At 50.6% G+C, this 27,331-nt stretch overlaps 1 protein-coding gene across 5 annotated transcripts in view; it reads right to left on the bottom strand.

Annotated features, from left to right (window-relative positions):
* Positions 1 to 9: 9 nt before the first annotated feature.
* LOC100609371 (uncharacterized) overlaps positions 10 to 27,331 on the bottom strand; it is a 52,392-nt gene continuing 25,070 nt past the window's right edge. For 3 of the 5 annotated variants that reach the window (XM_063808322.1, XM_063808324.1, XM_063808325.1), the window contains 3 exons: positions 6,664 to 6,799; positions 275 to 349; positions 10 to 193 (listed from right to left, as the gene is read on the bottom strand). In XM_063808322.1, coding sequence (XP_063664392.1) covers positions 33 to 193; positions 275 to 349; positions 6,664 to 6,799 — 372 coding nt within the window. In that variant the 3' untranslated portion in view covers positions 10 to 32. Of the gene's footprint in view, positions 194 to 274; positions 350 to 435; positions 982 to 2,552; positions 2,633 to 6,311; positions 6,381 to 6,496; positions 6,613 to 6,663; positions 6,800 to 27,331 lie in introns of those variants that run through there. The other 2 variants (XM_063808321.1, XM_054676106.2) reach the window with 2 other exon arrangements.

Below are 27,331 nucleotides of genomic sequence, written 5' to 3' on the forward strand. Positions count from 1 at the left end.
GGCACACAGTTAAACAGCACTTGAGTATATAATTAGTTCAACGTAAAACCATCCATCTCGGCCTTGGGGAGGAGCCCTGCCTTCTCCACGCCCCGGCTGTAGGCTCTGCTGCCTTGAATATCCACCTCCCACAGGTGCTGGTCGTAGGCTGGATGTGTTGAACTTCTCCATGATGGGGTCCACTGCACACACTCTGGCCAGGAGAGCAGAACAATTAGTCTCTCCTCCACCATCCAGAACAGTGCCTCTTGCAGAGAGTCCTCGGGAAACTTACCAAGTCTGATGGTAGCAGGGGCATGGGACCATCCTAACTGGGAAGACAAAAAGGCTGAGACCTTCCCAGAGTCACCTAGGGAGTGAGCATGGGAACATGGCTGAACACCAAGACAGAGCCAGGCTGGACTGCAGTGGTGCAACCTCGGCTCACTGCAACCTCCACCTCCCGGGTTCATGAGAGTCTCCTGCCTCAGCCTCCCGAGTAGCTGGGATTACAGACACGCACCACCACACCTGGCTAATTTTTGGATCATTAGTACAGACAGGGTTTGACCATGTTGGCCAGGCTGGTCTTGAACTCCTGACCTCAGGTGATCCTCCCGTCTTGGCCTCTGAAAGTGCTGGGATTATGGGCATGAGCCACTGTGTCTGGCCTTGAAGTTGGTGTCTTTCCCACCACATGGCACCACCCCAAGGAGATGGTGGCAGGGCCCGAAGCACCCCGGGACCAGAGCAGAGCTTCTGGAACCTTTCCTGCCACTGACCAAGGTGCCATCCTAATTGATGACACAACTCTCTGGGGTAGGCACCAATACAATCCCACTATGAAGAGGGGGAAACTGAGGCACAGGGAGGCATGCAGTCTGCCCTTACCCGGGGTGGGAGAGCCAGGGCTGCAGCCCAGCAGTCTGAAGTCAGAACCCATGCTCTTCACCCCTGTTCCACCACGGCCTCTGAGCTTGGCTCTGGTGTCCTGAACTTTTGCTGCAGGGACAGGCAAAGAGGCACTGACAGTCTCCACCAAGCTTAAGTGCCCTGCAGCTCTCTCCCTCACAGCTTGGAGTCAGACTAAGAGGCTAAGATCCCAATTCCTACTGCTCCCTTGGCTCTGAAGAGCACTCTGACACCCCCCATTGTCACTGGCCTTCTAGGAGGTCACTGGGTGACCCCTTACTCCCCAGGGGCCAAGGGTAGAGAGATGGTACGTAGGCATCTACGTTTTGTTCTTATTTTTGAGACACAGAGTCTCACTTGGTCGCCCAGGCTGGAGTGCAGTGGTGCGATCTCGGCTCACTGCAACTTCCGTGTCCCAGGTTCAAGCCGATTCTCCTGCCTCAGCCTCCCAAGTAGCTGGAATTACAGGTATGTGCCACCACACCTGGTTGAGTTTTGTATTTTTAGTAGAGACGGGATTTCACCATGTTGGCCAGACTGGTCTTGAACTCCTGGCCTCAAGTGATGCACACACCTCAGCCTCCAAAGTGCTGGGATTACAGGCATGAGCCACCGAGCCCAGCCCATTTTGTTATTTAAAAAAAATTTTAATTCTGTTTTAGAGACAGGGTCTCACTCTGTTACCCAGGCTGGAGTGCAGTGGTGCCATCACAGTTCACTGCGGCCTCAAACTCCTGGGCTAAACCAATCCTCCTGTCTCAGCCTCCCCAGTAGTTCGGACTACAAGCATGTGCCACCACACCTAGACATTTTTGAAAAATTTTGTAGGGCTGGGTGCGGTGGCTCACACGTGTAATCCCAGAACTTTGGGAGGCCGAGACAGGTGGATCATGAGGTCAGGAGATCGAGACCATCCTGGCCAACATGGTGAAATCCTGTCTCTACTAAAAATACAAAAATTAGCTGGGCATGGTGGCGCTCGCCTGTAGTCCCAGCTACTCAGGAGGCATGGCAGGAGAATCACTTGAACCCGGGAGGCAGAGGTTGCAGTGAGCCAAGATCGTGCCACTGCACTCCAGCCTGGGTGACAGAAGGAGACTCTGTCTAGGAAAAACAAAAATTTTGCAGAAAATATGTTGAGACAGGATCTATGTTGCCCAGGCTGGTCTTGAACTCCTGGGCTCAAGCAATCCTTCTGCTTCCGAAAGTGCTGGGATTACAGGCATAAGCCAAGGCGCTGGCCACATCTATGTTTTGAAAGCGGGCAGAGGCCAGGGCATGGGACAGATCGGGGAAGGGTACAGAGCACCTGGGAAGTAGTCCTAGTGCCCAGGACTGGGGGGAGGGTGGGGTGGAGGTGGGCACGTCACTTGACTGACATCCTTCTTGTGGAAGGGACTCTACAATGGCCAATAGGGACATATGTCCTCCTCTGTCCCCCTGCAATGCCCCAGACCTCTGTTAACCACCTGGCCTGGGGCCTATTATAAAAACTCAGGGTTGGGAGGCCCAGATGGGTGGATCCCTTGAGGTCAGGAGTTTGAGACCAGCCCGGCCAACATGGGGAAACCCTGTCTTTACTGAAAATACAAAAATTAGCCAGGCGCAGTGGCGGGCAGCTATAGTCCCAGCTACTTGAAAGTCTGAAGCAGGAGATTCACCTGAACCCTGGAGGTGGAGGTTGCAGTGAACAGAGATGGCACCATTGCACTCCAGCCTGGGTGGCAGAGCAAGACATCTTCTGAAAAATAATAAAGTACCTATGTGATAGCCTTGTTTTGAGCATTCAGTCAGGTAACATTTGCAAATTGCATGCATAACATGGTGCCTGGTGCTCAGGAAGGAATGGGAAATGCCAGCAGTTACTAAGGGAGGGCAGGCAGGGGACAGGACATGTTTCAGCTCCACTCCTGGTTCTTGTGTGCACCCAGAGACCTCTACCGTGCTCTGGCCCTGAGCTGTGAACTGACCCCTCCATGCCCAACAGCCCCAGCTGCCAAAGGACTCTGCCCTGCAGAGGGAGCCTCCGCCCCCACCCCGTCTTTTGAGCTGGTCCTGCCCCTTACCCCACAAGCTGCCCCACCAAGCCTAGATCTCCAGCAAAGCACTAGGTGGGGCCTGGATCTTTCTGATCACTGGGGCCAGCCAGTCAGAATTGAAGCCAGCCTGCCCCTCAGCTGGGAGCCTGGCAGTACCTCCCCCAGCGGGGTCCTGGGCCACCCTGCCTGGGTTATTAGTAATAAAAACTGCTACATATGCAAGGCTGCAGCCAAACCAATTAGTGCCAACCTACAGGAAGGCCTGGGGCAGGCTGAGGTCACCTGGAGTGCTGGGCTGGTCCAACGGCAGACCACTCTGCTCTAGGACCAAGCGCCTATCCTTACTGGCAGGCATAATAGGATGCCATGGGGAGATCAGAGTGAGGTGCCTCCCCTTGGGCACTGAGGAGAAGGGAGGCCCAGTGTGGTAGCAGAAGGTGCTGCTCCGAGCCAGGACACTTCTGGGCCAGAATGGTCTCTTCAGGGCCAGGGGATGGGGCACTGAGTTGGGCTGGGTTGAATGAGCAACAGTCAAGGTCGAATGTACACGGGAAATATCAATTTTGGTTGTGGGGTTTGTTTTTGTTTGTTTGTGTTGGTTTGTTTGTTTTGAGACAGAGTCTGGCTGTTGCCCAGGCTGGAGTGCAGTGGCAAGATCTTCACTCACTACAACCTCCACCTCCCAGGTTCAAGCAATTCTCCTGCCTCAGCCTCCCGAGTAGCTGGGATTACAAGCGCTTGCCACCACGCCAGGATAATTTTTCTATTTTTAGTAGAGATGCGGTTTCACCATGTTGGCCAGGCTGGTCTCAAACTTCTGACCTCGTGATCCACCCATCTCAGCCTCCCAAAGGTGCTGGAATTACAGGCATGAGCCACTGCACCCAGCCCGCCTGGCCCATTTTTTTTTTCTTTTCTTTTCTTTTTTTTTTTGAGATGAAGTTTTGCTCTTGTCACCCAGGCTGGAGTGCCATGGCACGATGTTGGCTCACTGTAACCTCCACCTCCCGGGTTCAAGTGGTTCTCCTGCCTTAGCCTACATAGTAGCTAGGATTACAGGCACCCACCACCACCCCCAGCCAATTTTTGTATTTTTAGTAGAGATGGGGTTTTACCATGTTGGCCAGGCTGGTCTGGAGCTCCTGACCTCAGGTGATCCGCCTGCCTTGGCCTCCCAAAGTGCTGAGATTACAGGTGTGAGCCACCCCTCCCGGCCCCTTGCCTGGCCCAATTTTTAATATATTACAGGATTGTGGCAACCTTGTGTTGAGCTAGTGTAGTATTGGTGCTATTTTTCCAACAGCACGTGCTCACTTGGTGTCTTTGTTCAACATTTCGGTAATTCTTATTGCATTTCAATAATTCTTACCGCCTCCCAAATTGCTAGGATTACAGGCGTGAGCCACGGCTCCTGGCTGTTTTTTTGTTTTTGTTTTGTTTTCTTTTGTTTTTTTTGAGATGAGATGGAGTCTCACTCTGTCTCCAGGCTGGAATGCAGCGGCACGATCTCGGCTCACGCAAACTCAGCCTCCCGGGTTGAAGCGATTCTTCTGCCTCAGCCTCCCGAGCAGCTGGGACTACAGGGGTGAGCCACCGCGTCCAGCCTGGCTGTTTCTTCCTCCTCCTCCTCCGTTTCTTTTTCCTCCTCCTGTTTCTTTTTCCTCCTCCATTTCTTTTCCCTCCTCCTCCTGCTCCATTTCTTTTTCCTCCTCCTCCTCCACCTCCTCCTCCTCCAACTCCTTCTGCTCCGTTTCTTTTTCCTCCACCCCCTCCGTTTCTTTTTTCTCCTACTTTTTTTCCCCCTCCTCCGCTTCCTCCTCCTCCTCATAGGCACGAGACACCATGACTGGCCTGGCTGTTTCCTTTTCCTCCCCCTTTTCCTCCTCCTGCTCCTCCTCCACCTCCCAAATTGCTGAGATTACAGGCATGAGCCACTGCACCTAGCTGTTTCTTCTTCTTTTTTCTCCTCTTCCTCCTCCTCCATTTTATTTTTAGATATGGAGTCTCACTCTGTTGCCCAGACTGGAGTGCAGTGGCCTCACTGCAACCTTCACTTGCCTGGATTCAAGCAATTCTGCCTCAGCCTAACAAGTATCTGGAATTACAGGCAGCAGCCACCATGCCCAGATAATTTTTGTATTTTTAGTAGAGACGGGATTTCACCATGTTGGCCAGGCTGGTCTCCAACTCCTGACCTCGTGATCCGCCCATCTCGGCTTCCCAAAGTGCTGGGATAACAGGCCTGAGCCACTGCGCCCAGCCCGCCTGGCCCGTTTCTTTTGTTTTCTTTCTTTTTTTTTTTTTTTCTTAAAACAGAGTTTTGCTCTTGTTGCCCAGGCTGGAGTGCAAAGGTGCGATCTTCCCTCACCGCAACCTCCACCTCCCGGGTTCCAGCGATTCTCATGCCTTAGCCTTCCGAGTAACTGGGATTACAGGCACTTGCCACCACGCCTGCCTAATTTTTGTACTTTTAGTAGAGACAAGGTTTCTCCATGTTGGCCAGGCTGGTCTTGAACTCCTGACCTCAAGTGATCCGCCCTCCTCGGCCTCCCAAAGTTCTGGGATTACAGGCGTGGGTCACTGCGCTGGGCCTACAGCTCATTTCTTACCACATAAAGTCTTGCGCCTCTTCACAAAACTGCCATCAGGGATGTCCCCAGAAACCATTCATCCCAGGCGCCACGCAGAGAAGAGCTGCTTCTTCTCCTTTTCCCTTTACCTCTTCCATCTCACCTCATCTTGTTCATTCATTCATCCCTTTTCCATTCTCACTTTTAAGCGTTAACCTTTCAAAACCCTGTTTTCCCCTATAAGTAATGTATTGTAACTCCCGCAATCACCATATCCTTCTCCAACCCACCAAGCTGCCATCCTGAGTTTATGGTAAGTCCATAAACTAAGAAGAAATGGGAAACATTCATTGCAAACCTGGCAGCCCCTCATCCACCCAACGTGACAGCACAGATCTTCTTGTCTTTGAAGACCCCTTTTTTTTTTTAAGACAGGTCTCACTCTGTCACCCTGGCTCAAGTGCAGTGGTGTAATCATAGCTCACTGCAGCCCCCAACTCCTGTGCTCAGGCGATCTGCCTGCCTCAGCCACCCAAGCAGCGGGAACTACAGGAACACACCACCACACCTAGCTAATTTGCTTACTTTTTGTAGAGAAGGGGTCTTGCTATGCTTAGCAGACTGGTCTCGAACTCCTGGCCTCAAATGATCCTCCCACCTTGGCCTCCCAAAGTGCTGGGATTACAGGCATGAGTCACCATGCCCAGTCTAAAGACTTTTAAATGCTGCCGTATTCAAGACGTGTTGAAACTCACCTGTATTCGATGAGCCTGCTTTTTGCAAGTGAGTAATATAAAACAGACTGAAATACCTTAAGCTTCTCAGGCTTTGTACCTTCCTAAAGTAAATCCATGAGGTCCAGTTTTTCCTTCCTCCTTGGCTATGAAATAGACAAGAAAAAGACAAGCTAGCCATTTACATCTCACTATAGCAGACTCTCCTGTTTGCTTTTTGACTGTATTTGGGAAGCAGGGGCCTGACTGCTTTCCTACTTACTAAGCACAACTCACTTTTCCTAGGAAATCCTCAACGCAACCCGCATGTATTAAACCAGCTCCTCGCTTTGTTTCCAATATTCTTACAATCAAAGTGTCCAGAATGGGCAAGGCAACCTGAAAAAATGAGGACAGGTACATTATCCCATGAGCCAAACTGCCGCTTACACTGGTTAGTCATGAAATCGGCAAAATTCCAGATGAGCTCTCCAACCACGTATTTTCTGCGTTTTTGATCCAGACCCAGATGGTACTGCTCTAGCAGACTTTTCTGGTAGTCTTCACTGAACATCAGAGGTGGATCCTGGGATTCAAGGCAAAGAGAATTTAAGAGTCAGAACTGGCAGAATTGTAAATGTTAGATAAAAAATAAAGATCCACTTGATGGTGACCAAAATATCTGTCCTCGCAGGGGGCTGCAGTGACTGCAGGACTCACTGATGCTAGGGCAAAGACAGCCAGGGAATGATGTAACCCAGAGTTAAAAAGGAGGTTTAAAAAAACAACACATTAATTAGTAACTGCTTTATTTATAAATGTAATCTGATATTCACTTTTTCTTACCTTTCCGTCTCTATCTGCTGGTACAGTCTTAAGGCTGAACTACGTTAGAAGTAAAAATATGACTTTGGGCCAGGTGCACTGGCTCATGCCTGTCATCCCAGCACTTCGGGAAACTGAAGTGGGAGGACTGCTTGAGCCTAGGAGTTCAAGACCAGCCTGGGAAACATAGCAAGACCCCATCTCTACAAAAAGTACAAAAATTAGCCAAGCATGGTGGAACACACCTGTGCTCCCAGCTACTTGGGAGGCTGAGGTGGGAGGACTGCTTGAGCCCTGGAGGTCGAAGCTGCAGCGAGCTGTGTTTCCACCACGGCACTCCAGCCTGGGTGACAGAGTGAGACCCTATCTTAAATAAATAAATAAATGTATGTATGTAAAATTAAATTAAACCAGGCTGGGCATGGCAGCTCAGGTCTGCAATCCCAGCACTTTGGGAGGTCGAGGCAGGAGGATCACTTGAGCCCAGGAGTTCAAGACCACCCTAGACAACCAGTGAGACCTAGTCTCTACAAAAAGTCTAAATATTAGCCACTTGTGGTGGCACATGCCTGCGGTTCCAGCTACTTGCGGGGCTGAGGAGGGAGGATCGTTTGAGCCCAGGAGGTTGAGCAGTGAGCTGTGATAACGCCACTGCACTCCAGCCTGGGCAACAGAGTGAGGCTCTCAAAAAAAAAATTTTTTTTTAATTAAACTAAATAAAGTTATCCTAGTCATATGTCAAGACCTCAATAGCCACATGGTCCCAAAACCTCTGGATAAAACCTAATTCCCAAAACCTGTGGATATTACCTTATACAACACAAGAGTGACTAATACCTTAAGTGGAAAAGTATGTTAAAGATTTTTTTTTGTTTTTTTGAGACAGAGTCTCACTCTGTTGCCCAGGCTGGAGTGCAATGGCATGGTCTCAGCTCACTGCAACCTCCGCCTCCCAGGTTCCAGTGATTCTTGTGCCTCAGTCTCCTGAGACTACAGGTGTTCGCCACCATGCCCAGCTAATTTTTTTTGTACTTTTAGTAGGGATGAGGTTTCACCGTGTTGTTCAGGCTAGCCTCGAATTCCTGGCCTCAAGTGATCTGCCTGCCTTGGCCTCCCAAAGTGCTGGGATCACAGGTGTGAGCTACCCTGCCCGGCCTTTTTTGCATTTTTTTTTTTTTTTGAGAGGGAGTCTTGCTCTATCACCCAGGCTGGAGTGTGTGGCACAATCTCGGCTCACTGCAATCTCCACCTCCCAGGTTGAAGCGATTCTCCTGCCTCAGCCTCCTGAGTAGCTAGGACTACAGGCATGCGCCACCATGCCCAGTTAATTTTTGTATTTTTAGTAGAGATGGTGTTTTACTGTGTTGGCCAGGCTGGTCTCCAACTCCTGACCTCAAGTGATCCACCCTCCTTAGCCTCCCAAAGTGCTGGGATTACAGGCATGAGCCACCGCACCCGGCCTAAAGTATGTTAAAGATTTTGAGAGGAGGAGATGATCCTGGATTATCTAGATGTGCCCTGAATGTGACCACAGTGTCCTTGTAAGACAGACACACAGAGGAGAGGACACACAGCAGAGGAGAAACCAGTATGACCATGGAGACAGAGACTGGAGTGAGGCAGCCACAAGCCAATGAATGCTGGCAGCCACAGGAAGTGGGAAGAGACTGTGAAAATTGTCAAAATAGAGCTGCGGCCACACACAGTGGCTCACACCTGTAGTCCCAGCACTTTGGGAGGCCGAGGTGGGTGGATCACCTGAGGTCAGGAGTTCGAGACCAGCCTGACTAACATGGTGAAACCCCATCTCTACAAAAATACAAAAGTTATCTGGGCATGATGGCGGGTGCCTGCAATCCCAGCTACTGGGGAGGCTGAGGCAGGAGAATTGCTTGAACCCAGGAGGCGGAGGTTGCAGTGAGCCGAGATTCCGCCACTGCACTCCAGCCTGTGCAACAGAGCAAGACTCCATCTCAAAACAAAACAAAACAAAACAAAACAAAACAAAACAACAAAAAACAACTCTGAAAAATAGAGCCAGGGAAAGGCCATGAAGAGAGGACTCTCGTGCACAAGTGCCCCATTCTCGGCTGGGTGTGGTGGCTCATGCCTGTAATCCCAGCACTTTGGGAGGCTGAGGTGAGAGGATTGAGGTAAGAGGATTGCTTCAGTCCAGGAGGCTGAGGCTACAGTGAGCCTTGACAGTGCAACTGCACTCCAGCCCAGGTGATAGAGCAAGACCCTGCCTCAAAAACACAACTCACAACATTACACACAGGCCATCACAACCTTACACAAAAAATACTTCTGCAAAGACATCTGCCCAGGAGTGACCTGTCCAGCCTCAGACTAGTGTCACCCTTATCACTGATCCTAGTAGCCAAGGATGATAATTCCAAAACAGTTATATACCAAAGCTAAGCTATGAGGAAGCAAACACATAAGAATGATATAATGGGCTGGGCACAGTGGCTCATGCCTGTAATCCCAGAACTTTGGGAGGCTGAGGCGGGTGGATCACCTAAGGTCAGGAGTTTGAGACCAGTCTGGAGAACATGGTGAAACCCCGTCTCTACCAATAACACAAAAATCAGCCAGGCATGGTGGCACACACTGGTAGTCCCAGCTACTCGGGAGGCTGAGGCAGGAGAACCTCTTGAACTGGGAGGTGGAGGTTGCAGTGAGCCAAGACTGCACCATTGCACCCCACTCCAGCCTGAAAGACAAGAGCAAAACTCTATCTAAAAAAAAAAAAAAAAGGGTCTGGGAGCCAAGATGGCCGAATAGGAACAGCTCCAGTCTACAGCTCCCAGCATGAGTGACGCAGAAGACAGTGATTTCTGCATTTCCAACTGAGGTACCGGGTTCATCTCACTGGGGAGTGCCGGACAGTGGGTGCAGGACAGTGGGTGCAGCGCACTGTGCGTGAGCTGAAGCAGGGCGAGGCATCGCCTCACCCGGGAAGTGCAAGCAGTCAGGGAATTCCCTTTCTTAGTCAAAGAAAGGGGTGACAGGCGGCACCTGGAAAATCGGGTCACTCCCACCCAATACTGTGCTTTTCCAACGGGCTTAACAAACGGCACACCAGGAGATTATATCCTGCACATGGCTCGGAGGGTCCTACGCCCACGGAGCCTCGCTCATTGCTAGCACAGCAGTCTGAGATCAAACTGCAAGGCGGCAGCGTGGCTGGGGGAGAGGCACCCGCCATTGCTGAGGCTTGAGTAGGTAAACAAAGTGGCCGGGAAGCTCGAACTGGGTGAGGCCCACCACAGCTCAAGGAGGCCTACCTGCCTCTGTAGGCTCCACCTCTTGGGGCAGGGCACAGACAAACAAAAGGCAGCAGTAACCTCTGCAGACTTAAATGTCCCTGTCTGACAGCTCTGAAGAGAGTAGTGGTTCTCCCAGCACGCAGCTTCAGATCTGAGGACGGGCAGACTGCCTCCTCAAGTGGGTCCGTGACCCCCGAGTAGCCTAACTGAGAGGCACCCCCAGTAGGGGCAGACTGACACTTCACACAGCCGGGTACTCCTCTGAGACAAAACTTCCAGCAGAATGATCAGGCAGCAGCATTTGCGGTTCACCAATATCCGCTGTTCTGCAGCGACTGCTGCTGATACCCAGGCAAATAGGGTCTGGAGTGGACCTCCAGCAAACTCCAACAGACCTGCAGCTGAGGGTCCTGACTGTTAGAAGGAAAACTAACAAACAGAAAGGACATCCACGCCAAAAACCCATCTGTACGTCACCATCATCAAAGACCAAAGGTAGATAAAACCACAAAGATGGGGAAAAAACAGAGCAGAAAAACTGGAAACTCTAAAAATCAGAGTGCCTCTCCTCCTCCAAAGGAATGCAGCTCCTCACCAGCAATGGAACAAAGCTGGACGGAGAATGACTTTGACGAGTGGAGAGAAGAAGGCTTCAGAAGATCAAACTACTCGGAGCTAAAGGAGGAAGTTCGAACCAATGGCAAAGAAGTTAAAAACCTTGAAAAAAAATTAGACGAATGGCTAACTAGAATAACCAATGCAGAGAAGTCCTTAAAGGACCTGATGGAGCCGAAAACCACGGCACAAGAACTACGTGACAAATGCACAAGCCTCAGTAGCCGATGTGATCTACTGGAAGAAAAGGTATCAGTGATGGAAGATGAAATGAATGAAATGAAGCGAGAAGTTTAGAGAAAAAAGAATAAAAAGAAAGGAACAAAGCCTCCAAGAAATATGGGACTATGTGAAAAGACCAAATCTATGTCTGATTGGTGTACCTGAAAGTGATGGGGAGAATGCAACCAAGTTGGAAAACACTCTGCAGGATATTATCCAGGAGAACTTCCCCAATGTAGCAAGGCAGGCCAACATTCAAATTCAGGAAATACAGAGCACACCACAAAGATACTCCTCAAGAAGAGCAACTCCAATACACATAATTGTCAGATTCACCAAAGTTGAAATGAAGGAAAAAATGTTAAGGGCAGCCAGAGAGAAAGGTCGGGTTACCCACAAAGGGAAGCCCGTCAGACTAACAGCTGATCTCTCAGCAGAAACCGTACAAGCCAGAAGAGAGTGGGGGCCAATATTCAACATTCTTAAAGGAAAGAATTTTCAACCCAGAATTTCATATCCAGCCAAACTAAGCTTCATAAGTGAAGGAGAAATAAAATACTTTACAGACAAGCAAATGCTGAAAGATTTTGTCACCACCAGGCCTGCCCTAAAAGAGCTCCTGAAGGAAGCACTAAACATGGAAAGGAACAACTGGTACCAGCCACTGCAAAAGCATGCCAAATTGTAAAGACCATCGAGGCTAGGAAGAAAGTGCATCAACTAGCGAGCAAAATAACCAGCTAACATCATAATGACAGGATCAAATTCACACATAACAATGTTAACCTTAAATGTAAATGCACTAAATGCTCCAATTAAAAGACAGACTGGCAAATTGGATAGAGTCAGGACCCATCAGTGTGCTGTATTCAGGAAACCCATCTCACGTGCAGAGACACACACAGGCTCAAAATAAAGGGATGGAGGAAGATCTACCAAGCAAATGGAAAACAAACAAAGGCAGGGGTTGCAATCCTAGTCTCTGATAAAACAGACTTTAAACCAACAAAGATCAAAAGAGACAAAGAAGGCCATTACATAATGGTAAAGGGATCAATTCAGCAAGAAGAGCTAACTATCCTAAATATATATACACCCAATACAGGAGTACCCAGATTCATAAAGCAAGTCCTTAGTGACCTACAAAGAGACTTAGATTCCCACACAATAATAATGGGAGACTTTAACACCCCACTGTCAACACTAGACAGATCAACGAGACAGAAAGTTAACAAGGATATCCAGGAATTGAACTCAGCTCTGCACCAAGCGGACCTAATAGACATCTACAGAATTCTCCACCCCAAATCAACAGACTATACATTCTTTTCAGCACCACACCACACCTACTCCAAAATTGACCACATAGTTGGAAGTAAAGCACTCCTCAGCAAATGTAAAAGAACAGAAGTTATAACAAACTGTCTCTCAGACCACAGTGCAATCGAACTAGAACTCAGGATTAAGAAACTCACTCAAAACCGCTCAACTACATGGAAACTGAACAACCTGCTCTTGAATGACTACTGGGTACATAACAAAATGAAGGCAGAAATAAAGATGTTCTTTGAAACCAACGAGAACAACGACACAACATACCAGAATCTCTGGGACACGTTCAAAGCAGTGTGTAGAGGGAAATTTATAGCACTAAATGCCCACAAGAGAAAGCAGGAAAGATCTAAAATTGACACCCTAACATCACAATTAAAAGAACTAGAGAAGCAAGAGCAAACATATTCAAAAGCTAGCAGAAGGCAAGAAATAACTAAGATCAGAGCAGAACTGAAGGAAATAGAGACACAAAAAACCCTTCAAAAAAAATCAATGAATCCAGGAGCTGGTTTTTTTTAAAAGATCAACAAAATTGATAGACCGCTAGCAAGACTAATAAAGAAGAAAACAGGGAAGAATCAAATAGACGCAATAAAAAATGATAAAGGGAATATCACCACCGATCCCACAGAAATACAAACTACCATCAGAGAATACTATAAACGCCTCTACGCAAAAAAAACTAGAAAATCTAGAAGAAATGGATAAATCCCTAGGCACATACACCCTCCCAAGACTAAACCAAGAAGAAGTTGAATCTCTGAATAGACCAATAACAAGCTTTGAAATTGAGGCAATAATTAATAGCTTACCAACCAAAAAAAGTCCAGGACCAGACGGATTCACAGCCGAATTCTACCAGAGGTACAAGGAGGAACTGGTACCATTCCTTCTGAAACGATTCCAATCAATAGAAAAAGAGGGAATCCTCCCTAACTCATTTTATGAGGCCAGCATCATCCTGATACCAAAGCCTGGCAGAGACACAACAAAAAAAGAGAATTTTAGACCAATATCCTTGATGAACATTGATGCAAAAATCCTCAATAAAATACTGGCTAACTGAATCCAGCAGCACATCAAAAAGCTTATCCAGCATGATCAAGTGGGCTTCATCCCTGGGATGCAAGGCTGGTTCAATGTACGAAAATCAATAAACGTAATCCAGCATATAAACAGAACCAAAGACAAAAACCACATGATTATCTCAATAGATGCAGAAAAGGCCTTTGACAAAATTCAACAACACTTCATGCTAAAAACTCTCAATAAATTAGGTATTGATGGGACATATCTCAAAATAATAAGAGCAATCTATGACAAACCCACAGCCAATATTACAGTGAATGGACAAAAACTGGAAGCATTCCCTTTGAAAACTGGCACAAGACAGGGATGCCCTCTCTCACCACTCCTATTCAACATAGTGTTGGAAGTTCTGGCCAGGGCAATCAGGCAGGAGAAGGAAATAAAGGGCATTCAATTAGGAAAAGAGGAAGTCAAATTGTCCCTGTTTGCAGATGACATGATTGTTTACCTAGAAAACCCCATCGTCTCAGCCCAAAATCTCCTTAAGCTGATAAGCAACTTCAGCAAAGTCTCAGGATACAAAATCAATGTGCAAAAATCACAAGCATTCTTACACACCAATAACAGACAAACAGAGAGCCAAATCACGAGTGAACTCCCATTCACAATTGCTTCAAAGAGAATAAAATACCTAGGAATCCAACTTACAAAGGATGTGAAGGACCTCTTCAAGGAGAACTACAAACCACTGCTCAATGAAATAAAAGAGGATACAAACAAATGGAGGAACATTCCATGCTCATGGGTAGGAAGAATCAATATCGTGAAAATGGCCATACTGCCCAAGGTAATTTATAGATTCAACGCCATCCCCATCAAGCTACCAATGACTTTCTTCACAGAGTTGGAAAAAACTACTTTAAAGTTCATATGGAACCAAAAAAGAGCCCACATTGCCAAGTCAATCCTAAGCAAAAAGAACAAAGCTGGAGGCATCACGCTACCTGACTTCAAACTATACTACAAGGCTACAGTAATCAAAACAGCATGGTACTGGTACCAAAACAGAGATATAGACCAATGGAACAGACCAGAGCCCTCAGAAATAATGCCGCATACCTACAACTATCTGATCTTTGACAAACCTGACAAAAACAAGCAATGGGGAAAGGATTCCCTATTTAATAAATGGTGCTGGAACAACTGGCTAGCCATATGTAGAAAGCTGAAACTGGATCCCTTCCTTACACCTTATATAAAAATTAATTCAAGATGGATTAAAGACTTACATATTAGACCTAAACCATAAAAACCCTAGAAGAAAACCTAGGCAATACCACTCAGGACATAGGCATGGGCAAGGACTTCATGTCTAAAACACCAAAACCAATGGCAACAAAAGCCAAAATTGACATATGGGATCTAATTAAACTAAAGAGCTTCTGCACAGCGAAAGAAACTACCATCACAGTGAACGGGCAACCTACAGAATGGGAGAAAATTTTTGCAACCTACTCATCTGACAAAGGGCTAATATCCAGAATCTACAAAGAACTCAAACAAATTTACAAGAAAAAAACAAACAACCCCATCAAAAAGTGGGCAAAGGATATGAACAGACACTTCTCAGAAGACATTTATGCAGCCAAAAGACACATGAAAAAATGCTCATCATCACTGGCCATCAGAGAAATGCAAATCAAAACCACAATGAGATACCATCTCACACCAGTTAGAATGGCGATCATTAAAAAGTCAGGAAACAACAGGTGCTGGAGAGGATGTGGAGAAATAGGAACAGTTTTACACTGTTGGTGGGACTGTAAACTAGTTCAACCATTGTGGAAGTCAGTGTGGCAATTCCTCAGGGATCTAGAACTAGAAATACCATTTGACCCAGCCATTCCATTGCTGGGTATATACCCAAAGGATTATAAATCATGCTGCTATAAAGACACATGCACACGTATGTTTATTGCGGCACTATTCACAATAGCAAAGACTTGGAACCAACCCAAATGTCCAACAATGATAGACTGGATTAAGAAAATGTGGCACATATACACCATAGAATACTATGCAGCCATAAAAAATGATGAGTTCATTCATGTCCCTTGTAGGGACATGGATGAAGCTGGAAACCATCATTCTCAGCAAACTATCACAAGGACAAAAAACCAAACACCACCATGTTCTCACTCATAGGTGGGAAATGAACAACGAGAACACATGGACACAGGAAGGGGAACATCACACACCAGGGACTGTTGTGGGATGGGGGGAGGGGGGAGGGATAGCATTAGGAGATATATCTAATGCTAAATGATGAGTTAGTGGGTGCAGCACACCAACATGGCACATGTGTACATATGTAACAAACCTGCACGTTGTGCATATGTACCCTAAAACTTAAAGTATAATAATAACATTAAAAAAGAAAAAAAAAAGAATGATATAACAGGGTCCGGCATGCTGGCTCATGCCTGTACTCCCAGCACTTTGGAAGGCCAAGGCAGGCAGACCACCTGAGGTCAGGAGTTCAAGACCAGCCTGGCCAACATGGTGAAACCCTGGCTTTACTAATAATACCAAAACAATTTAGCCAAGCATGGTGGTGGGCGCCTGTAATCCCAGCTGGTGGAAGGCTGAGGCAGGAGAATCACTTGAACTCAGGAGGTGGAGGAGGTTGCAGTGAGCCAAGACCACACCACTGCACTCCAGCCTAGGCAACAGAGTGAGACTCCATGTCAAAAAAAAAAAAAAAAAAAAAAAAAAAAGAATCATATAATGGACTCTGGGTACTCAAGGGGAAGAGTGGAAGGGGAGGGGGATGAGGGATAAAAGACTACACACTAGGTACAGTGTACACTGCTTGGGTGATGAGTGTACCAAGATCTCAGAAATCACCACTAAAGGCCAAGTGCAGTGGCTCATGCCTATAATCCCAGCACTTTGGGAAGCTGAGGCAAGTGGATCAATTAAGGTCAGGAGTTCAAGACCAGCCTGGCCAACAGGATGAAACCCTGTCTCTACTAAAAAGATAAAAGTTGGCTGGGTATGGCGGCTCATGCCTGTAATCCCAGCACTTTGGGAGGCCAAGGCGGGTGAATCACCTGAGGTCAGGAGTTCAAGACCAGCCTGGTCAATATAGTGAAACCCCATCTCTACTAAAAATACAAAAATTAGGCGGGTGTGGTGACGCATGCCTGTAATCCCAGCTACTCAGGAGGCTGAGGCAGGAGAATCGCTTGAACCTGGAAGGTGGAGGCTGCAGTGAGGTGAGATCACGCCACTGTACTCCAGCCTGGGTGACAGAGCGAGACTCCGTCTCGGGAAAAAAAAAATTAGCTGTGCATGGTGCTACATGCCTGTAATCCCAGCTACTTGGGAGGCTGAGGCATAAGAATCACTTGAACCCGGGAGATGGAGGTTGCAGTGAGCTGAGATCGCGCCACTGCACTCCAGCCTGGGAGAAAGAGCGAGACTCCATCTCACAGTAAATAAATAACTAAAAATAAAAAGAGAAATAAGTAAAAATAACAACCAAACGACAAAACAGTGCAGTTTATTCAAAGAGACAGAGACTCTTAGAACTGACAAAAAGGGCCCTGTTGGGCTCTAGGAGACCCACACCCTGCTCTCGGGATCACCGTCACCTACCCAGAGGCTACTGAGAGAGTCCAAAGAACAAGTGGCTCTATGCACCTGGGACACCCGTGCCCAGGCAGCCTGCTTACATGTGGGGAAACTGAGTCTCAGAGAGGCTAAGGTATTGCCGAGGTCCACTTGCCTGGTTTCCAGGGCCCATGCCCCCATGCCCTGCCCTGCTCATCTCCCAATCTCCAAGCAGGGCTTGGCATCCGCAGCTGAACAGGCCTGGTGTACACATGGTTGTCAGGTTCCTTGGAGGCTGAGGGCAGCCACAGACAGAGGCCAACAATGACCAGCACCAGGACCATGGCCAGCAGACCCAGCACCACTAACTTCATCTTCATGACTCTACTGCATCCACGGGGCAAGGAGCAGGGTCAGGCCCAGCCTCAGACACTCCCTGGCACCTCCCCAACAGAGCACAGTCTAAAGTCGGGCCTCAGAAACACAAGCTCAGTGTCTCCTTCCCGCCTCCCAGAACGTGTGCATGCTGTCCAGTCCTGGGAGTGGGCGCCTCCGAGGAGCAGAGGCAGGGAAGGAGCAGGAGCTGCCAGAGAACCCATAAGCTTACCTAGTCCCAGAGGGGACAAGAGGCCAGCCAGGGGGTGCCCAGCAGCCCTGGGGGACAGTGGAAGGCATCTACACAGGGTGCAGGACAGGCAGGCCTCTCACAGAGGTCCAGCCTAGCCAGGAGGATGGGGAGGCTGTCGTCACAGCAGCAAGGAGGCACACAGTGACTCCGCACAGTAACTCAGCCTGTCACCAGGTGACTAAACTTCATGCAGCCCTGGGAGGGCCCCGGGTGGGAGGTGTTGTGAGCCGGGGAATAGGGTTCCCACGTCCCAGGCTCGGTTCCCTCCAAAGGGCGCTGTCTGCCCACGAGCCCCTCCAGTGAGCCCCAGGCTGGGTCCCTCTGGCTCTCCCTGTCCCTGTTCAGAGCATCTGAACTCACAGCCAGTGTCGCAGAGACGGCTCTGGAGGCGGTGGAGTAGTGGTGCCCCTGGCACTAGACCAGAACCCAGCCTAAGGGGCCTCACCACACGCTGCTGTCAATGCCAAAGGTGTGTTCCGGGAACATGGCCTGGGGCCCTGAGTGCAGACTGGTTCTGCTGCCCATCCAGAAACATTAGCACCCCAGGCCCAAGGAACCACCCGAACAGCCCAGAAAGGCAGGGCCCAGAGAGGGCCTGAGCTGGCCCAAGCTCACAGAGCCCAGCAGTTCACGCTTGGCCACTTGGTAACTGCCCCAAGTTACTGCATGTTTCTGACCAGCCCACCAAGAAGTCTGAGCCAGGAACAGCCGCGGGCCCAGCCCAGGGGACCTTGGACACTTCTGCCCATTCCCCTGCGGCCCTTATCTGCCAAGGATATGGGTCAGAGGCTCCCTGAGTCATGGCTCCCTCCCCTGCTCCTGGGCCTGCTGTGCCTACAGTGCCGGAGAGCCCCTGCAGCCTCCACCTGAGGTCTATTCCGTGCCCATAACACCTACCCCACAATCATCCTTCCAGGCTGCCCCAGCTGACAGAAGGGGACATGAAGGCTGACTCAATATTGCTGCCTGCCTGGGTCACATAGGCCTGTCCTGTCATCCACTGCTCTCAAATGGGCTCTGGACAGAACCCACCAGACACACAACTGTGAGATCCTCAATAGCCCTAGGGTGGAGGTGCTATGACCAAGTCCTTTCCCAGGCTATTCCTCCTCCTGAAGATCAGGGTGACTGGGAAGATGACAGGGCAGGAACCAAGGCCCCATGACCTGTCCCTGAAGGCTAGACAGCCAACAGGAACATCAGGGGATCTGGCCCTGCTAAGTGGCTGCATTCCATGGCAGTCAGCCAGGAGGGGTCTAAAGTGGAGAGCCACAGGGCTCTGTCCCCTGCCCCGGCCTGCTCAGCAGTGTCCTCTCTGCCTGAGAGCATATAAGACAGGCAGGATTCACAGCAGCAGGTGGGCAGGAAGAAAGTCTGAGTGCGCAAAGGATGGCTCAGACCCCCGCAGCTGACCCCAAAAGGAAAATCCTGGGCTGGGGAAAGTAGGGAGACAGAGCTGCCTTTGATGGGGCACAGCTGAAGCCTGGCAGCAGCTGAGGATTCCAGAGAGGGGAGACAGGAGGGGAGGCACTTTATCAAAGGCCATGTCAACAGAGGTAGGGCCTACAGAACAAAGGAGGCTTCTCCTCGCATGCTGAGTGTGTCACATTTTGTCCCAGTCAGCCCTCTACCCCCTGAATGCAGAGAGGGCACCTAGGGGGAAGTGGGTCTGGGGAAGCCATGTCACCCAAGGAAAGACTGCAGGGGCTGGCCTAGAAGTCTTCTGCAGACCCCACAGCTCTTGTCCTGGGCACATAAGGTAGTGAGTTCCCTGTCCCCAGAAATGTGCAAGCCTCACTCACCCAGAGACACTGACTCTGGTGTCAGTACCACCCACTTCCAACACACGTGCAAGCACGTGCGCACACACACAACTGAGCCTCATCTAGGCTGAGCAGAGCAGCTTCCCAGGATGCAGCAGAGAGAGGAGTATGAGGAAGAGATAGACATGGCAGCCAGTCTGAAGTTTCCTGGTTAATCCTTCAACCCAGCTTGATGGCTTTGTCACCACAACCCCAGAGCCACAAGGGTGAAACCAGAGCACAGCCCCAACCCCATTCACAGGCAGGAAACTGAAGCTTAGACAAAAGGGATTTACCGAGGTCAGCTGGCCCCAGGAGGTCTGCAGACCTGCAGGTAAGCCCAGGACCCACCCATCCCTTACCCTGCCAGCCCCCAGAATAGAGTCACTATCCCTGGGTATGAGAACGCACAGATCTCTGTGGCTTCTCCAGGCCTGTCTACATCCCTGGACTGGATGCTTACTACCCAGACCTGGAGTTGGAATCCATCTTCCACGCTGTCTACCTGTGCGGTGCAGTGTTGAGAATTAGAAAAAACACCCCTTCAGTAAGATTTAATAACCACTACCTGCTGGAAACCTGTTGAAAGAACTATATATATATCCCCATATATATAGCTGAGAGGTGGCAGGCGCCCCCTGGAGTTGGGCAATGACCCCTCGCACAACCGGCCCTGCCCCACCCCAATCCACAGCCACAAACAGAACCCAGGAGTGAGGCAAGCATGGCCCAACGACACAGGGTCCCCCAACCCCATCACAGCTCTGGCTCTACTCCAGAGCTGACCCCCCACCCCCATTCAGGGCTGCCAGATCCTCCTGGGTCTGTTTCTTCATGCTGCACTCTCCCCTCCTTTTTTTTTTTTTGAGACAGAGTCTCACTCTGTTGCCCAGGCTGGAGTGTAGTGACGCAATCTCGGCTCACTGCAACCTCTACCTCCCGGGTTCAGGTGATTCTCCCACCTCAGCCTCCCGAGTAGCTCAGATTACAGGCATGCACCACCACGCCCAGCTAATTTTTCTATTTTTAGTAGAGAGGAGGTTTCACCATGTTGGCCAGGATGGTCTCGATCTCTTGACCTCGTGATCCGCCCGCCCTGGCCTCCCAAAGTGCTGGGATTACACGCATGACCACTGCGTCTGGCCCACTCTTCCCTCTCAATTCCAAGAAGCCACGGCTCTCTCAAGGGCTTCTTCGAGTAAGTCAGGTGACTCTGCCCCAGCCCTCCCTCACCCACCGGCATACCTCTCTCAAACCCACTTAGCCAAGAAACAGAGGCCCCCCCTAGCCCAGACACAGTTGGATAGAGAACCCAGGGCTCTCCCCTTCTGTGGGATCCCTCTGCAGGATGTGCCCATGTGAGTTTCCCCCTTCACCCCGAAGTGCAACTCACTCCCACTGCGCAGGTGCATAAACCGAGGCTCGGAGAGGAAGAGGAACTCCTCTAGAGCGCAGCAAGCACACGGCAGAGCTGAGAATGGGACTCAGGCCTCCAGACACTCCTGGGAGTCCCCTGGCCTGAGCTTCCCCACCTATGATGTCCAGCATCTCAGAGAGGGTGAGGGGCTCCTCCGGGTCACACAGCGCTGGGCCACAGCCAGCTGCCCTCACTCACTGGCTCACCGGACTCTGGATCTGGTCGTCCAGCAGCACACTAAAACCAAGCTAAGATTCCCCGCTGTGACCCAGCTCCTCTCCTCCCCGCCTCCCCAGGCAGCATGCGGGCGGGCAGTGCGGTGCGGGGGAGGCATTAAAGGCACAAGAACTGCTGCAGGTGGGACAATGGCTGGCTGCTGGTCCCATCCCTGGGGCTGTGTGATCTGGGACCGCTGCAGGTCTGAGTCCGGTGGGGTCTCAAACCCTGAATGAGAGACCTGAGCTCTGACGGCCTTGGTGGGGCTGAATGAGGCCAGGTTTCAGGGGAAGGCAGATTAGACCAAAGGTTCCCTGGGAGATGGGGCAACAGAGCTGGGCGGCAGCCAGATGCCCACGCCAGGAGGGGCTGGAGATGTAAGCATCTGAGGCCCCACAAGGTCTGAGGAGTCTAGTTCACCTCTACAACCCCAGGGCAGGGGATGCCTCTCCTAACAGGCCCTCTCCCCAGCTTGCAGAGCTACAGGTGGGGCTCTAAGAGATGTCACTCCAAGGACCCTGGTCACCTGGACTGAAGGGAGTCACATGATCCAGGAGGGTCCTTCCTCAACCCCCAATTTCAGGGGTCTGACAAGACAGGCTGACAGAGGACCCCAGACAGTGGGAGCAGGGGGACGAGGCCCATCCATCCATCACACCCTCACCTGCTTTGCCCCATTCAATGAGATGGGGTGGGTGCCCCCACAGGGCTGACAGGCCCAAGCCTCTCAGCCCTCAGATCGAGGTCCACACATGGTCTGCAGCCTGCCAGTATTGTCACTCTTAGCAAGGTGCACGCTTACATTCCTTCTTATTCCATCATTCATTCTCTCATCAAATCCTGGCCCCTCCAGATTCTTCTCTCAAGGAGCCCTGACCTGGCTGGGCATGAGACAGTATGGTCACCCCAGGGGGAAGAGCCCTACGGAAGGGGCAGACACCAGAATAGGGGCCTTGGGAATCCAGCCGGAGGTGGGATTGGATTTGGGGAGGACCTGACAGGCAGAAGGAACCACCTGAGCCTGAAGGCCAGGAAATGGAGCCTTTTCCAGGAAGTGAGGGCTGCAGGGGACCTCTTGACCACCTTAGGCCCGTCCTGAGCCCCGAGGTGTCAAAGCTGGAAAAGGAGGTGGCCGAGCTAAGACCTTCAAGGCCAGGCCAGTCTGGACTTTGAGAGCCCTGGGAGGCTGGTCAATGTGTCACCGGGCCCAGTAACCCATTAACCCTGGCTCACTCATTAAGACCCTGGTGGGTGTCCATTAGCTCCTTGGCCGGTTTCAGGAGCCGGGCAGAGGGTAGGGGTCATGGGAAGAAGGGAGTGCTGATTGGGGTGCTAGGTGGAGGCTGGCTGAGTTGGCTCTCTGTGTCCTTGTTCCTTGAGGAGCGTTCTAGGGCCAAGCTGGCCTCCAGCCGGGGCAGCTGCAAACACAGCCCGGCGGGGATGCCGCCCCACCATCCTAGTGACTTTCATCTCCTTATCACTCCTGTGTACTGGCACCAGCAGCCCACAGTGCCTCGGGGGCCTCAGCCTGACAGGAGGCTCAAGGGGCCAGTCCAGTGCCTGGCTCAGCACCCAGCCACACTGCCCCTCTGAGAAATGGGCCCAATGTGGCCTCCAAAACCTTGTCTGTTTCAACGGGCTGGGATCTGCCCCACCTCTGTATCTGGGAAAACAAGGCTCTGGTGGGGCAAGAAGGGAGCTCCTGGCATAGGAACCTGCAGGCTGAGAGGGGAAGGGACCTGCCCAAAGCCACTCGGCCAGACAGTGACCCATGACACCAGGAAGGCTGTGCAAACCACTTCCTGCAACTGGCGTCTCATTGCAGCCCCACCCCACTGTCAGGTCCAGGAAGCTGACCACAGGAATCACCCGGAAATCCTCGTGCCCTGAGTGGGCCATGGTGAAGGCCATGGCGGGGTGGGGTTGGGGGGCGCATGGGGGCATGACATCCTCAACTGCAGTCATGAGGCTCACAATGAGCGAGCAATGCGGATGGGTCCAGATGCAAGCTGTGCCTGGCCCATACTCCAGAACCGCTGGAACAACATCTCAGGGACCCCTGGGAGCCAGAAACCCAATATTATCCGGACATTTTGTGTTTCCTGGTGTCCTGCACCAAGGAGACACTTGGTAAACTGGCTAAATAGAACTGACTTCAAATCCAAGCATCATAGCATTGGAGTCAATATTAGGATCACGGAATCTCAAGTGTTTGCCCTCTGATCTTCCAGCATCCCAGAAAGGTCAGCTTACATACCTTCCCCAGTGGGGAGCTCACTACCTCCAAAGATAGTGGGACTGTGTTTGGTTGGCGAGTTCTTCCCAACATTAAGCCCCAATTTGCCTCTTTGTAACACCTGCTGCAGGTGGGCCTGGCCTCAGATCCTGCCCACTGTCAAAGGCCACAGAGCAGAGAAACAGGGGCCACCCCAGATCCTGTACCTGGCCACAAATTCTCTGAGCCACAAAGACCACACTGAAGGAATGGGAGGAAGGCTTCAGCTCAATGGAAGTGCTGGTGCCACTCAGCTGTGATGGAGGGAGGTCAGCACAGGCCAACTGTGGGCATGGGCAGAGCTCCTGTGCCCCCAGAGCCTGGCCAACACCCCCAGTACCATTTGCAGCATTTGTTATTCCAGCACCCACCTGTGATGTGAGGACACAGACTGAAGCATGGCCAAGTGCGTGGGCCCTTCAGAATTGTCAGCTTGTGAATGCCTGGGAGCACCCAGCAGCAGGGCTGGCCTGGCACTTGATGGAACAAGTCCAACTCCCAAACTCAGAGGCAGGATGGCAGAGGCATGGGTCCTAGAGTCCCTGGGTTCAAACTCAACCCCAGCCACTGATAGTGTGGGTATCACAGCAGCCTTTCCCTTCCTGGCCTCAGTCTCCTACCTAGAGAGCAGGGATAACTACAACAGTTACTGGGTGGATTCCCTGAGACGGCCACGCACAGACTGTAGGGAGCATCTGCTACTTTCAAGACCTCACAGGGTCTCGCCAGGCTCTGACACCAGGCCTGTAGGAGCTTCTCACCTTTCCTGATGAGCAGCTCAGAGCAGGGGCCCAAAGGGTACCCCTCCTGGCCACCCTGTCCTCCCTGCCCAAGGCACCCGCCACAGGTAGTATTTATCACATCACCTGGTAATTATCTGCAGTGTCTGAAAGCTCCAAGGAGGGGTTGGGGGTGCAGGAAGACTGTCCATGCCTCAGCCCCGACACTATCCCACGTCCTGGTCTCCAGGAAAGCCAACCCGAACCCGCTCATGTCTCAAGGCCTCCCTGGTGACATGCCCAAGCACACCTGTTCACACACAGCCCCCTGTGACTTCACTGATGCCAAAACTGCGCAGCACTTTCCACGCACGCCATGCTCTCATCTGGACTTCTGGGGACCTCCCCCTGCCTCATAGCAGCACCTTCCCGACCTCCCTTGCTTCTTGGATACTGGGCTCAGGAATGCTCTCACTGACGAGTCTGCGCCCTGCTGGCTTATGTTTCAGACACACCAGATGGACGTGCCCAAGCCTGAGCTAAGCAGCTGCCTCCCCAGACCTCCTACCACCAGGGCAGCCAGAGTCTAGCCCTGGGCAGCTGCCCCTGCATCCTCACTGGGCCTGTCCAGCTGCTCCCACCTCTATACCCCACTCCCAGCCTCACCTGATCCCCAGTCCCCACAGGCCACCCCTCTCACCTGGAGACTCCCAATCACAGGTCCCAGCCCCTCTGCTGTTTCCCTACTGCAGCCCAGGCGCTTGGCATGCACATCTGAGCACACCCCTCCCCCACTGGAAAAAAAACACTCCAGAGGTCCCCCTTGTCCTACCTTGCTGGCACCTGTCCTTTCCTCCTTTTTTTTTTTTCTGGAGTGGGGCAGCTGGATATGAACCGTCCTTTCCCCTTACTCCTTCCCGGTCTTTGGGACTTTGCACTGACTCCATTATCATGGAGACACTCTTCAGACACCAATCACAATGCCACCTCCTCCTGAAGCCCTCCGGCACTGCATCTCACTCTGCAGGCCGGCTGCGACTGCTGCCTCCTCCACAGTATCCACAGTGCCCAACAATTTTCACTGAATGGATGGATGCCAGCTGTCAGGTGGCTAGCTGTTTTTACTAAAATGCGTCTTCTAGGACTTTACACTGAATCTACCTAGCCACCTGACAGCTGGCATCTCTAATCTTGTAATCCCAGCACTAAGGGAGGACGAGGTGGGTGGATCACTTGAGACCAGGAGTTTAAGACCAGCCTGGGCAACATAGTAAGACCCTGTCTTTAATTTTTTAATTATATATATTTTTTACAAGGCCAAAGAGGACAAGGTTTGGGGAGCTTCATGTGGAGGCCGACAGGAAGGTGAATAAGAACTCATCCACGGCCAGGCGCAGTGGCTCATGCCTATAATCCCAGCACTTCCGGAGGGCGAGGTGGGTGAATGGCTCGAACCCAGGAGTTCACCACCGGCCTGGGCAATATAGAGAGACCCCATCTCTACAAAAATAAACAAAAAAATTAGCTGGGTATGGTGGCACATGCCTGTGGTCCCTGCTACTTGGGAGGCTGAGGGGGACGATCACTTGAGCACGGGAGGCAGAGGCTGCAGTGAGCTGAGATAGTGCCACTGTACTCCAGCCTGGGCAACAACAAAAAAAACCAACTCATCCATGTGTCCAACTCCATTAGGACAGAAACTTCTGTACTTGGGAGTCTTCCAGTCTTTGCCTTATATTATCTCTTCATCTGACTGTTTATTTGTAGCCTTTATTCATTTTATCTTTTTTTTTTTTGTGATCCACCCGCCTCGGCTTCCCAAAGTGCTGGGATTACAGGCGTGAGCCACCATATACCACGTTCTCACTTCAAGTGGGAGCTAAGCACTGGGTACACATGGACATCAAGATGGAACAATAGACACTGGGGACAACCGCAGGGGGCTGAGAGGGAGAGGGGCAAGCGCTGAAAACCTACATATTGGGTCCTGTCTGGGTGCTGGGGATCATTCATACCCCAAACCTTAGCACTGCACAATATACCCACATAACAAACCTGCACATGTACCCCTTGAATCTAAAGTGAAAGTTTTTTTTAAATCTCATGGGATTCTTTGGAGGAATTAAAAGAGGTTGAGTCCATCCATGCCCCATTCAAAATCCAGGAGTGGCTTACAAATGCTCTGGTTTTAGAGCTTCAATATGAGTTTTGTGATACAACACAAACAGGCAGAAGGGAACTGTATTCAATATACTTGAAACGAACCATCGCATATAAAATAAAACGATACCATTTGTGGCCAGGCATGGTGGCTCACATCTGTAATCTCAGCAGCACTTTGGGAGGCTGAGAAGTCCGGCGGATCATTTGAGGTCGGGAGTTTACATTCCCACCAACAGTGTTTGAGGGCTCCCCTTTCCCCACGACCTCACCAGCGTTCATTATTGCCTGTCTTTTTGACAAAGGCCTGTTTTAACTGGGGTGAGATCTCATTGTGGTTTTGATTTGTGTTTCTCTGATGATTAGTGACACTGACACACCACTGTGCCCTCAGTTGGCCTTAGCTCACTTATACATCTAACATTCACACGACTAAAATAGTCCCCATGAAGCCAATAGTGCCATTGGTATCACGTAGAAGGATATAAGACATGAAACACCGTGTGCCAGCAGATGTATCCTGCCTGTGTCTTTAGCAGGAATCCTCACGGCTGTCCACACTTCAGGCCAGGAGCTATTCTCTGGATCCTGCTCCCCAAGTGACACCTCACGTGCAAAGCAACAAGGTCACATGGGTGGGCACAGGGCTACCAAGCTTAGAAGCCTGTGTCCCAAAAAGAAACTGAGATTTCTTTTAACAGTCCCATGGTCAAAGTTTTCAAGGGTCCCAGCAACGGACATGCCTAGTTACAAACACCACTGCGCTCAGGGAAACCCAAAGTATGGTTTACCTCTTGATTTTTTCTCCAAAGCCAGCCACGAAAAAGTTGACCACAGACTTCAAAACATTTCTAACAATAGCAAAGTCCAATTGATGGCAGACTTCAAAAATTGCAAATACTCTTCTCTAACTCGAGATGCCCCCATTGTTTCACAATTCATTCATAGCTCTCCCAATTCAGATAATGATGACCAACTCTGGGCCATT

This window comes from Pan troglodytes, chromosome 23 (assembly GCF_028858775.2).
Source record: "Pan troglodytes isolate AG18354 chromosome 23, NHGRI_mPanTro3-v2.0_pri, whole genome shotgun sequence".
Taxonomy (NCBI): domain Eukaryota; kingdom Metazoa; phylum Chordata; class Mammalia; order Primates; family Hominidae; genus Pan; species Pan troglodytes.